At 36.6% G+C, this 14,247-nt stretch overlaps 1 protein-coding gene across 1 annotated transcript; it reads left to right on the forward strand.

Moving 5' to 3' along the window:
• Positions 1–2,287: 2,287 nt before the first annotated feature.
• LOC148918733 (protein ACCELERATED CELL DEATH 6-like) lies at positions 2,288–4,508 on the forward strand. The gene is made up of 3 exons (XM_089047728.1): positions 2,288–3,051; positions 3,162–3,685; positions 3,830–4,508. Exons 1-3 carry the CDS (start codon positions 2,409–2,411, stop codon positions 4,481–4,483), a joined length of 1,821 nt encoding a protein of 606 aa, XP_088903854.1. The 5' UTR covers positions 2,288–2,408; the 3' UTR covers positions 4,484–4,508.
• The last annotated feature ends 9,739 nt before the right edge of the window (positions 4,509–14,247 follow it).

The following is a 14,247-nucleotide window of genomic DNA, read 5'->3' on the forward strand; positions in this document are numbered from 1 at the left end:
GCTTTCATCATCTCCCACGTTTTTTTTTCGATTAACGAGGGAGGTGAAGACACTTGGATATGTAAGTTGTTGGTGCGTCCTACCCTATAACTAAATGAAATTGATCTATTGTGTTTTATTACCCAGTGCAGTTAGGTTAGAAAGCTTATTAATTCGTTCTGACATCTTCTGTGTACTAAATACAGTACTCTCTCCCCCTATGTTTTAGGAAAGTATTGACACTCCGTTTTTGCAACACTTGGGGTCCTCCGTGGGTGGTCCATTTTTCCAACAAAAAATCAGAGATGAATTCAACAGACTGTAACCATCAGAGAAGGATACGCCCGGCACACCCGCCATTGAACACACCAAGAGGAAAAACCGGCAAGCTACTTCAAATCAGACCTTGAAAAGACATGATACCAAACTAGTGGTGACGACACTTATCGCAACCGTCACTTTTGCAGCCGCATTAACCCCTCCTAGAGGATTTAAAACCGACCGGTTTTGTTCGAAAATTCATCTTTCAGAGTTTTTATGATTTTTTTCTTGCGATTTATAACGAATCAACTCCAATACGTTTCTTGTCCATCAAAATACCCACACCTGCACGTCTCATTCGGTATTCCATCGGAGGGTTGCTGGTAGCATTTTTTTCGGGCAGGCTTGCAATGGTGCCAAAAAGCCAGATAAAGAGAGTTTCGTTTAAACATTTTCCCTTTATACGTACAACTCTACTCGATGCTTTTCTCGGTGTAGTATTTGAATTGGTGCTGGTACTTGCTTTCATAATCCCCGTGTTTATGACTCTACTTCAAAAATTGAGGGAGAAATACCGGGCCCAGACTCAAGTTATATTGAATTAGGATTATATATGATTTTGAAACATTTAAGTGACAGATTTCCTAGAATTGTATAACTCCTATGGATTTTACACGTTTTAATAAACTTGTATAGAATTTTATTATAGACTTATACTTTTGTATGAACTTTTGTTATAGATTCAGATATATTTGCATAGACTTTAGTCATTCTTTTTTCCCAACACTGTTCTCTGTATATGAGGATGCGTTGGGATCAAAGTTTGTCTTTGCCCAACTGTGCTTAATCATGAAAAAGGAAAAGCACTTCAATGCTGTCCTCTATTGTCAAAGCTTTGGCGGGGCATTAATATTTGGAAAAACATTCAGCTCATTGCGAGGAGAACTAACAATTTTTCAATTGGATTTTTGTCATCATATGGCAAGGGAATAGCACCATCTTCCCTCATATCCTTCTCTTCTAGAATAACTAATATAAATTTTTTAATATATATATATATATATATATATTTGCTTTTCAATGGAGATATAAACGAGTATCCCCCTAGAATGGTTGATTTAATATAGGCACTCCCATATCGAAAAGAAGCAACTCGATTAAGAAGTTTGAAAATTTACAGGCTTTGGTGCGTAAATCTTTCTTCCTGGTTCTCCTTTATTGGCTCCACATCCAAGTCTAGCTAGCACTTTTAGATCTCTTGTATCTTTTCCTTGTAGTCAGTCAACGTAGATAATTAAGTATTAAGTTTAATACAGAAGAGGACTCAAGTCCATACACAATATGAGTCCGTACACAGAAACGAGCCAACGACTTGAGCATTTAAAGAAGTCTACAAAAATAAGTCTACTAAATACTGTTTGTTTATTGTTTATTTGGTGTAAGTAATAAAAAGATAATTCAGTCTTCAAAAACCATGTAAAGCATTTAAAGATTTTTTAAACCAACGGAGGAGATGAGATTAGGATCTAGTTGCCAACTTGCCAACTTGCCAATTTGGAAAGAGAATCAAACCATACCAAAAGCTAGTTGCCAATTTGAAGACTTGTCCATCTTTGACTCCTTATTTGTACACACATAGCAAATGAAGCTCGTTCCATCTATTTTAAATTAGTTTTGAGTTTTTCTTAGACATTAAATCAGAAGTTACATCGTTCAACTTGAATATACACTCAATTTCTCACGATTCCATCAACGTTTTTAGCAGCGAATGGTGGCTGCGCGCTTGAGGCCATGTACTTGCTCTCGTGAGGGTCTTTATTTATTCAAATGAATGCATTGAAGTATCATCATCCCTAATTAGACATAGGGGCGGCCTAGGGTATTAAACAGTAAGTATATATAAAGATTGACTGCAGTGAACAAAGACAAAACATATAGCAACAACTAAATATATAATATGTACCTTAAGCCAAAACTAGGGGCCTGATCGAGAACCTTTATTGACTAATCCACGGCGCCAAAAGGGACTTTGCTTGTGACGGGTAATTAGCACAAGCCTGTTCAGAATTATTTATGCCTCGAATGCTAAGCACGGTTCACAACACAATCCTCTTCAAGGCATTGCTGCTTCTGTGCTACATTAAGCAAGTTTCAGAGAGTTCAAAGCCATGGATCGTTTGGTATATGAGGCGGCAACATCCGGCGATGTGGGTTTGTTCAGAAGGATTAAAGATGGTGATGAATTACCAGATGTTCTTTATAAGAAAACACCCAAAGACAACAATGTTCTTCACATTGCAGCTGAATTCAAGCAAATAAAATTCTTCAATGACATCCCACTTGAATATGGATCTTCACTGTTTTGGGCGACCAACAAGAAGGGTGACACTCCACTGCACGTTGCTGCCAAAGTAGGATGTGTTGAAGTAGTTGAGTTCCTCATTGAACATGCAAGGATAACGCTTCATCACATGGAAAGAGGTGACGAGGAGAGCGGACCAGCTGATGGTGAATCTCAAAACAAGTTACTCCGAGTGAAAAACTCGGATAACGACACAACATTGCATCTTGCTGTTCGATACAATCACGATGAAGTTGTGACTCGGTTAATGGAAGCCGATCCTCAATTGTGTTGTTTCACTAATAACGCAAATGAGTCGCCCTTGTTCCTAGCTGTTAGAAAAGGCACTCCAAGCATTGTTCATAGTATTCTAAAGGCATATGAGTCTGGCGTTTCTCCTTCTTTCCTGGGGACTAATGGAGTGACAGCTTTGCATGCTGCAGTGACTCAAGAACAACTGAAAGACAAAGGTACATGAACATGACATCACATGATGAAATGTGTTCATTTTATAATTTTATTTCGGTAGAAATTTTCGCTACTTCTCACCTCTTTAGCTTTTCCTATGTCAACATGGTAGGCGTTGTCGAGATTATGGTGTCCAAAAACCGTGACCTAATCAAAGAAGTTGATGCTATTGGATGGACTGCCTTGCACTACGCAGCATTCACAGGGAACGTTGAAGCTACTCAACTACTGATGGAATCTGATAGTTCTGCTTCTTATATCATGGACTTATCATCAAAAATGTCAGCTCTCCATGTTGCAGCCTATGCAGGCCACACCAAAGTGATGGAAGTGTTATTTCACTATCAACCTGATACTTGCGATTTGCTTAATTCAAAAGGTCAAACGGTTCTTCATTCTGCAATTTTAGGTGGACAAAGCAAGGTGGTTAAGTACATATTAAGGACGCCTAAACTTACGGGACTTATTAATGAAGCTGATGAAGACGGAAACACTCCTTTGCATATCGCTGTTATTAACAAGAAAGTAGAAATTATCTCCATTTTGACGGCCGACCATAGAGTGGACAAGGCTGCTGTCAATAAAAAGTTCTCAAAAGCCATTGATATTTTTCTTGGTCAAAATAGTGACGAACAGGTACGCAAAACAGGTGCACACACACAGTACAAATAATGTTATTGGAATTGAAATTGATCTATTATTTTTCTTTTTTCTGTTTTGAAAAGGATCTATTAATAATCTTTGACAAGTTTACTCTATCTCTCTCTGTGTATTGTTTAGGGAACTATTGACAGTCCGGTTTTGCACCAGTTGGGGTCCTGCGTAGGTGGTCCATTTTTCCAACAAAAAATCAGCCATGATTTCAACAAACCAGAAACTTCAGAGAAGGATACGCCCGGCACATCGGCCATTTTACACAAGAGGCGAAGCCCGCAATCTGCTTCCAATCAGGCCTTGAAAAGACGAGATACCAAACTAGTGGTGACGACGCTTATCGCAACCGTCACTTTTGCAGCAGCTTTAACCCCTCCGGGTGGATTTAAAAGCGACGGAAAGTCAGTTCTATCGGATGACACATTTTTCAAAGTATTTCAGCTTTTCAACCAGTTAAGCTTTATGCTCGCAATTATTGCAATCTATAACGAATCAAATCCAATACGTATCTCGTCAATCGAAATAGCCACACCTGAAAGTCTCATTCGGTATTCCATCGGAGGGTTGCTGGTAGCATTTTTCACGGCCACATTGGCAGTGACGCCCACACGCCGCAGAATGCTTTCAATTAGAACAAAACCCTTTACAGGTGAACCTCCTTTGGATATTGTTCTCAATGTAATTGGTGGGTTTGGGGTGACACTTGTTTCGATGCACGTGCTTTGGACTATGCATCGAAAATTGAGGGGGAAACAACCGGCAGGGCTGTCAATCGTGTAACTTATAAGTCTTTTTGGTTTTTGTGTTTTTGTTTTCTAATTAGTTTTATTAAGGGCTAGTTTGGCATTACTGTGTTGTGAAAATAATCTCTGTCAGATTTGTTGTGAGAGAAATCAGCTGTGAGAGAAAGCAGTTTGGCGTTTGGTAAAATTTTTGTTAAAAGTGTTGTTGGTATTGATATAATTGCCGCATAATCATTAAACACAGCGCCTCTTCGAAACCGATTCCAGCATAATCAGAAAATGAAATCACCTCATTAGCTGATTTCTCTTATAGCTTTCTCTCACAACAATTTTTAACAATAAGTGATTTTCTCACAGTTTACCAAACGGGTTGGGCTTCTCAATTTTTTTTTTAAAAATCACTTATCACCCCAAATAAACAATGTCAAACTGGCACTAAGTGTTTCTTATTAGTTTTCTGATCACTAGCCTCTCCGCACGCACTTCTATGCCTGAAAGAAGCTTTTATGTTTATTTTTATAATTTTTAAATTTGAAATAAAAAAGATATTCACATAGTTGTGTTCCTTAAAAATAGGATCCATTATATGATTTTTTTTAAAAATTTAATAAATTTTTTTAAATATGAAAAAATATGAATTTACCATATTATCCTCATTTAATTAATAATTTCAATTCATAATGTTTGCATTAATCAAAGGAATTTTCTAGCATTTTGAATGTTTCATCATTCTACACCTTTGATTTATATATATATATATATATATATAAAAGTTATGTGAACTTTTATTTATTGTGCTTTTATAGTTTTACATTTCTTTACCCTCCATTTGGATGAATGAATTGAAAATTACATAGAATTTTAAAAGGACAGAATTTAGATTTCCATCATTTCAATAATTGTTAATTGATGATTTCACTATTTGGAGTTATGTATGTCGAATTTTTTAAATGACACTATGGAAATTGTGAAATGACACATATTTTGGTGGAAATTAAACTCAAGAATTTGATGCCTGCGGAAAAGTTGGAGGTGTCACTCTACAAAGTGACGATTTGTGTGGCAGTTTTGGAGCCTCCTGACACCAAGGATTGATTGGTGTTTGCTGACCCATCATCGTTGGCCATGATATTGGCTTACAAGTGATGAGAGAAAAAAGAGGCAAAAAGAAAACTGTAAACGTTACTCTAGGTAACTTATGAGAAAAGGACACAAAAATATTGGGTCGAAGGAAAAAGGTGATTTGAGTTGGTTTGTGAGATTTGAATATTTGTTGAATGCCGTGACAAACTAGTTTGACAGACTGGTGCTGGGTTGTGAGATGAAATACAGGCTGGTTTGACAAACGGATTTGACGAAGGAGGACAATAAGACAAACTGATGGAATATAGATGGAATTTAGGCTGGTTTGCAATAAGAAATAGAGGTTTTGGGAAAAAGAAGGCAAGGGAACGATTGAGTGATTTTCTGGTGCTGGGTTTGTTGACGGATGCTGTTGCGCAAGCGATTGCTAGGGTTAGGTCAAGAGACAGTCATGATCGACTGCTCTGGTACCATATCAAATTGGGTAAAAAATAATATTTCATTCATATTGATATATAACAATAGGAAGGTTATATATATAGAGCCTAGGAAACTATTCTAGGAAAGTAATTATGTTCCTATAATCTTGCAGAATCAAATAATTGACTTAGACTAATTAGAAATGTACAGCTCATTGACAGTACGCATGCAATGGATTCTATGTTCAAGCGGGAAACCATACAAAACAAAGAAGTAGATAAAAGGGACATTTTAGAGTAATGAATTAATGAATTGATATATTGATTTTTGAGAGTAACATTAAGGAGATCATATTATTATAATTAATACCCAATGGCAAGAAGAGTGGCCAAATTCTTCCATTACTCATCTGCCTGTCATGGGCTCTGACCATTGTCCCATTCTTGTGGAGACAGAATCTCGAATAAGAAGAGGTTGTAAGCCTTTTAAGTTTGAGGCTTCTTGGACTTCTGATCCGGAGTGTAGAGAAGTGATTGACAGAAGCTGGCGTAGGAAATTTCATGGAACTAGAATGCATGTGTGGGGAAGGAAAATTAAGGGGTGTCGTGTGGATTTGCAAAAGTGGAGTGATGGGAAATTCTTAAATAATCGAAAAATTGCAAATTCCTTGTTGGTAGAGCTTGATCAACTTCAGCTGAATTGGGATGCAAACTATGGGGAAATTGGGCAAGTAAGGAACAAGCTCAATGATGTTTGGAGGCATGAGGAATTGTATTGGAAGCAGAGGGCGAAAACCAAGTGGCTCAAAGAAGGAGATGCAAATACAACCTTTTTCCACAATAGTACGGTTCATAAAAAGAGGAGAAATCAGATTGCCCGGATAAAAAACCAAAATGGAGACTGGGAGTGTAACAATGCTCAGGTTCGTAACACTAACTTGCAAAATTTGTTTACTTCTGAAGGTCAAAGAGAGTGGGGTGATATCTTATCATTTGTCTCTCCAATCATCACAAAGGATATTAATTCAAGCTTGAAGGCCCCAATAAATTATGAGGACATTAGACATGTTGTTTTTCAAATGGGGTCCTAAAATCCCCAGGGCCTGATGGTTTCTCCAGTATCTTTTACCAAAAGTATTGGAGCATTATTGGGGAGGATATGTGTGGGCTGGTTAAAAGATTTTTCTCAGAGAACAAAAATATTTCTGTTATGAATGTAACAGAGATTGCTCTTGTTCCAAAGGTTCTGAGCCCAAAGTTGGTTAGGGTAATCTCGAAGATTCTCGCTAATCACCTTCAGCCCTACTTAAATGCAATCATTTCTCCCCAACAATGTGCATTTATTCCTGGAAGGCAAGTTCAAGATAATATTTTTATTGCACTTAAGGCCTTTCACTCTCTGAAGATTAGAAGAGCTATTAGAATTTTTGAAATGGGGCTGAAGCTAGATATGAATAAAGCTTACGATAGAATCGAGTGGGATTTCCTCCAGGCAGTGTTGTTGAAAATGGGTTTTGAAGAGACTTGGGTGCAAAAGGTGATGAACTGTGTTTCTTTAGTGGAGTTCTATGTGATAATCAATGGAAAGACAGAGGGTGGTTTCAAGCCGTCAAGGGGAATTCGCCAAGGGGACCCTATATCTCCATATCTATTCATAATTGTCAATGATGTCTTATCTTCTATGCTTAACCACGCAGCAGCGAGAGGCTTCTGAAAATATCTATAGGATGGCTTAAAACACTAAAAGAGTGAAAGAGTAAAGTCTGCGTTTTGAGTAGTGAAGAGTAATACAATAATATATAAAACCACACCAAAGGGATTGATAAGATGTATCAATCCTCTACAGTACAGAACGTAAAAACAGATAAAAACACGAAGTTATTTTACGTGGTAAAACCCCACCTCTGTGGAAAATCCACGGGACCTGACAGTCCAAGGCAAATCCACTATAGAAAGATGATTACAAGAAGTACTCACACACTTATCCTAGACACATTCTAGATAATGTTTACCGACTTCTTTGTAACTCAGCTTCTGTCACGGGATGATCTTCAACATTCCTTATATTGAACGCAATCACGACCACGATTGCTTCAAGCTCGCCAGAGGAAAACCGTCACCACGGTCTTAGTGCCCTCAACCACATGAGTCATCGATCAATGCAAATGAATGCAATATGAATGGTTAAAGTGTTTGATAAATCACCAAGTAAACATGGAACACTTGATGATTTATCTCAAATATATGCACAACAACTTTCTTAGGAATTTTAGATGCTCAAACAAACTATATGAAAATTGTCCCAAACAAAGAAGCACAACATCTTCTTATACAAACCACAATCTCCTTTTTGCAACATCTTCTGATACTTGCGATTTGCTTAATTCAAAAGGTCAAACGGTTCTTCATTCTGCAATTTTAGGTGGACAAAGCAAGGTGGTTAAGTACATATTAAGGATGCCTAAACTTGCGGGACTTATTAATGAAGCTGATGAAGACGGAAACACTCCTTTGCATGTCGCTGTTATTAACAAGAAAGTAGAAATTATCTCCATTTTGACGGCCGACCATAGAGTGGACAAGGCTGCTGTCAATAAAAAGTTCTCAAAAGCCATTTATATTTTTCTTGGTCAAAATAGTGACGAACAGTGTACACAATACAGGTGCACACACACATAAAAATTTATATAAGAAATAAACAGTGGTTTTTTTTTTGGGTTACTTTGGTCAGAAGTATAGCTCAGTATTTTGATCCTTGCATATAAGAGCATGTCCACCGCTGCACCAAACCTGGGCAAAAGGCCCCCAGCAGCCCATTTCCAGCTCCAGACAATGAGCCGGGCAAATGGTGGGTCCCACCAGGCAAGCCCTGAGCTAATCTTGCTTGGGCACCAAAACTCACTCTGAAGTCGGATAAGCGTCAAGTGATTTTCAAATTTTTTTATTGGACCCACCAGCCCACATTGCCCAATGATTACAAGCCATGTGGCTATTCAGAGCCTCCGATCAAAAAATCTTGCACAATCCAATGGTTGTCCAATTTTTGGCTAAAAAAATTGAAAAAAATATCAAAAAATTTTAAAAAAAATATCAAAAAATTCTGGAAATTTTTTCTATACATACCTACCAATATTATTCACTTTCCACACCAATTTAATTTCAAAATTTTATCCAAAAATGTTATCTTGATTTTTAGGTGAGGATTTTACGATAAATATTAACACTTGGGAATTGAAAATCTTATCCGAAAAGCTTATCAAAATCAATGGTTTAAGAATAAAAAATAAAAAATAAATTTAAGTGAATAGTAATTGCCTTAGACTTGCCCTAGACTTAGCCCTCATGGGTGGAACCACAAATTGCAAGGCTAACACTATTCACGTGAATAGTGGCAGCCCTTGCTTGCCCTTACCCTAGACTTAGCCCTTGTGGGTGGAGATGCTCTAAAGGGACTAATTTGCACCAAAATAAAGTTTAAGAATCACTAACAAAACAAAGCATAAGGATGCTCTAATCACGTTTTAAGGAGTCATAAACTTGTATTTAGTTTGAAATGGTTTGAATGTGGATCAACTTCGGACAAATTAAAAAAATAATGTTATTGGAATTGAAATTGATCTATTATTTTTCTTTTTCCTGTTTTGAAAAGGATCTATTAATAATCTTTGACAAGTTTACTCTATCTCTCTCTGTGTATTGTTTAGGGAACTATTGACAGTCCGGTTTTGCACCAGTTGGGGTCCTGCGTAGGTGGTCCATTTTTCCAACAAAAAATCAGCCATGATTTCAACAAACCGGAAACTTCAGAGAAGGATACGCCCGGCACATCGGCCATTGAACACAAGAAGCGAAGCCCGCATTCTACTTCCAATCAAGCCTTGAAAAGACGAGATGCCAAACTAGTGGTGACGACGCTTATCGCAACCGTCACTTTGCAGCAGCTTTAACTCCTCCGGGTGGATTTAAAAGCGGCGAAAATCCAGTTCTATCGGAAGATACATTTTTCAAAGTATTTCAGTTTTTCAACGGTAACCTTTATACTCACAATTATTGCAATCTATAACGAATCAAATCCAATACGTATCTCATCAATCGAAATAGCCACACTGAAAATCTCATTCATTATTCCATCGGAGGATCTTTGGGCATTTTCTCGCCACGATAGCAATGACGCCAAACGCCTCAGAATGCTTACACTTAGAAAAAACCCCTTTCTTGGTCAACCTCCGTTTGATCTGTTCTCAAAGTAATTGGTTGGCTCGGGTTGGCACTTGTTTCGGTGCACGTGATTTGGACTACATATCGGAGAAACAACCGCTCAGGTGTAAAGTGTAACTTATAAGTCTTTTTGGTTTTTGTGTTTTTGTTTTCTGATTAGTTTTATTAAGTGTTTCTTACTAGTTTTCGATCACTAGCCTCTCGTCGCATACTGTACTGCAAGAAGTTTTTATGTTTATTTTTATAATTTTTAAATTTGAATTAAAAAAAATAATGGGTAGCAGTGTTCCATAAAAATATGATCCATTATATGATTTTTTTTTTAATTTTTTTTTAAATATGAAAAAATGTGAATTTACCATATTATCCTCATTTAATTAATAATTTCAATTCTTGATGTTTGCATTAATCAAAGGCATTTTCTAGCATTTTGAATGTAACCATTCTCCACCTTTTGCTTTATATATACTAGCCCATTGGCACATGCGGTTTTCTTTTTTATTTTTATTTTATTTTTAGAATTAAGAAAAAATAACATGGGTAATTATGTTCCATAAAAATAGGACTTATTATCTAATTTTGTTTTTATTTTTATTTTTTTTAAATATGAAGAAAAAAAATGTGAATTTACCATATTATCCTCATTTAATTAATAATTTCAATTCTTAATGTTTGAATTAACCAATGACATTTTCTAGTATTTTGAATGTTTCACCATTCTCTGCCTTTTGATTTCAATTCATAAGTTATGTGAACTTTTGTTTATTGTGCTTTTCTTGTTTTACATTTCTTTACCCTCTATTTGGATGAATGAATTGAAAATTACATAGAATTCTAAAATGACATAATTTAGATTTCCATCATTTCAATAATTGTCAATTGATGATTTCACTTTTTGGAGTTATGTATGTCGAATTTTGTAAATGACACTACTGAAATTGTAAAATGACACATATTTTGGTGAAAATTAAACTCAAGAATTTGATGCTCCAATTTCCACGATTTTTTCCACACGTCATTTCATAAATTCCGCGCTTAAGTTGAGAAACAAAGGAAGTTAAATTGCAAGTTATTTTCCCTCATCCAAACGGAGGGTTATAGTTCTTCCGAAGTATTACTCAAACGACTTGTGCATTTTCCCTTTGACATCAGATGCTTTGGCCCAAATTTTTTGTTTTACATAACATAGCAGTGTTAAGTTATGGTTAAAATTAGGGTGGACGCGGTCCAGACTGAGTCCGATTTCCACCTCACACTCAAATTGGAATCGGTACTATTCAACCGATGTTGTCATCAAAGACTGCGTTTTCAGGTCTTCCTCATGATTACCAGTGTCATACTCAGCTGCTCCAAGTAATCTGTTGCCTAAAAACATTTAAGAACTCACCAACAACAATCGATGCAGTTTAGCGGTAAGAATTGGAATTTGGGTTGTCAAAGCAAGGAAGGGCATGCAAAAGCATACTTACTTTAGTCACTGCACGGAGAACAAAGAGGAATGTGAAGTACAAATTTTGGACACGATCAGGATATTTCAAAACGCGATCATGCATCGGCTCCAGATTTTGACCCCACTGAAATTTGTATGCAGGAAGGTCAAATGCTGCGCATCTTAAGTAAAGACAGGGTAGTTCTTCTAGTTCACAAATTACGTGCATGAACCATCCAATTATCAATTCTAGATCATTCAATATGTGCTCACCGCTCTTGATGAATAAATTTTAATTCTCTGATCTTTGTGGATATAAAACATACATCAGAGAAGAAGAAAAAAAGTTGAGGGTCTGCTCATTTGCTCAGTAGTTAAGGGAAAACATGGAATGCACTTACCCCAAAGTGTAGGTTAGGTTCCAATGAAGTCCACCCAATTGGGATTGAAAAAATCGAGTACCAAACAAGACAGTAGCTAACATACACTTACTGAGTGCTACTTTAATTTGGATGAAATCTTTGGTCAAATCATCTTTAAAGAGTTAAAAAAACAAACTTTCCTGAGGCCCACATCAGGACTTGGTCATCAATTTCTCACTAATGATACTCTTGTATTGGACTGCAGTCCACTGCTAAGCACAAGGGTTAACAAAAACTTGCACCCAACGTACTAAAGCGCATCTAAACTCACACAAGAATAAAAAGGTTTTTTTTCAAATTTCAAGAAGTGTTATTATCCAACCCACTAATGGATGACCAATGCACAGGTTACAGATAATCAACACTAGTATGGCAGAAAGCTTTTAAACTTTCTACTTTCATTGGTAACTACTCATTGCATCATTTAGAAAAGAAATTAAAGCGCACAGGGGAAAGAAAAATAGTCACATGATATGAGGCGGAAGGAGAACCAGATTAGTAGTCTTATCAAGAAGATAATCAGCAGCTATGTGGATCGAAATTGAGGAGTGAAGACCAGATATTAATTTGTATAACACTTTTTCTCTGGCAAATGTCCTGAGATGAAACTGCAGAATAACAAACAAAAACATTGAGTAAAACATATTGATATGCAACCTAGCCTCAGATTTAAGTGTCTCATTAACCCCTATTGTAGGAGTTGGGTGGCGATAGATAACCTCAATATGAAAGTAAGATATAAAACATTTTAAACATAAAATGTTACGAGCAGTCAAATTGTCCACAAAGATATAAGAAAAGGTTGAACTCACATTTCAGGCAATTTTCAGAATACACAGCATCCCATATCCTTCTCGGTGATGGACCAATATAGCCAGTGTAACGTTCAGGGTTCAATAGAAGGTTCACATATGTCATCTCACCTTGTGATGTAAGGGATCCAGCTACTGTGCCTAACGGATATATTTCTCACTCCAAGTTCGTGAGATAGAGACTGAATTAGTATGAACATTCCTCTGCTACACGTATAGTAGAGCAGTTTTGTCATTCTTTGATTTTCTCTCTTCTTCTCTCCTTTGTCATCCTCAGTTCACACACTCAAAAACACTAACATGGCCTAAGAGCCAGGTTCAATCATCTGAATCTGGGTGTTCAAACTGTGAAGGAAAACGATCGGGGTATTTTGAAGCTCGTTCAAGGCTCACGAGGCTGCTTGAGCTCGATTACTTTTAAATCTGAAAATAGCTTGTTTTTAAGTAAATTTGATACTATAAATGGCCGGATCTGGAAGCTCAGAGGTGAGAACTCCGATTTTCTCCTGTGAGAACTATGGCTTCTAGAGGATTAAGATGGTGATCATATTCAAATGATATGGGCTATGGAATCTGGTAGAGAATGGGATTACAATCTCTAATTCGAAGAAGAAGAAGAATGCATCTGAGGAAACCTCAGAAGAAGAAGAAGATGAGAAGATAGCTGCAATTCTCATAAAGGATGCAAAAGCTTTGGGTATCATACAAAATGCAGTCTCCGATCAAATTTTCCCACACATCGCCAACGCAGATTCTGCCAAAGTAGCTTGGGAACAATTATATGGAGAATACCATGGTGGAGATCTTGTTAGATCGGTAAAACTCCAAAATCTCATACGCGAATTTGAATATACTAGAATGCATGATAATGAGTCCTTGTCTGCTTAGCTTACTAGACTGAATGATCTGATTAATCAAATGAAAACATTTGGTGAAATTCTCTTGAATGAGAGGCTCGTTCAACAAGTTTTGATTAGTCTTAGCAAGATATATGATCCTATTTGTTTGGTGATTGAAAACACTAAAAGTCTAGAGACTGTAGAATTACAAGAAGTAATTGCTATTTTGAAGAGTCAAGAACAACTATTTGAATTGCACAATGTTGATACAAGAGTGAAGACGAATAGTCAGTCCCACGAATGGGATAATGGCATGTTTTGTAAATTTGAAACTAAAGATTGAAATTTGAAAATCACATAATGGCATCTGTTGTAATTTTAATGTTCTTTAATTATATTTTGGTAAAAGCATGTACTATATTTTGGCTTTTGGCTTTATCCTAATTAGCTAAAATTGAGTTCCTGTTTACCTAAATAGTAAACTATATTGTACATGAAAACTAAAGCTCCCTTTTTTTTTCTCTTGTTTATTTGAATAAAAAATACACAGCAAAGTTTAGGATATATCGTGCAAGAGAG

This window comes from Prunus mume, linkage group LG3, assembly GCF_029339155.1.
Source record: "Prunus mume cultivar Tortuosa linkage group LG3, ASM2933915v1, whole genome shotgun sequence".
NCBI lineage: Eukaryota > Viridiplantae > Streptophyta > Magnoliopsida > Rosales > Rosaceae > Prunus > Prunus mume.

What these genes read in the sequence shown, in the direction of transcription:
- LOC148918733 (XM_089047728.1), top strand. Translation starts at nt 2,409, where the DNA reads ATGGATCGTTTGGTATATGAGGCGGCAACATCCGGCGATGTGGGTTTG. An exon ending in AGAACAACTGAAAGACAAAG is followed by an intron (nt 3,052 to 3,161) that starts GTACATGAACAT and finishes TCAACATGGTAG; the next exon opens with GCGTTGTCGAGATTATGGTG. An exon ending in GTCAAAATAGTGACGAACAG is followed by an intron (nt 3,686 to 3,829) that starts GTACGCAAAACA and finishes TGTATTGTTTAG; the next exon opens with GGAACTATTGACAGTCCGGT.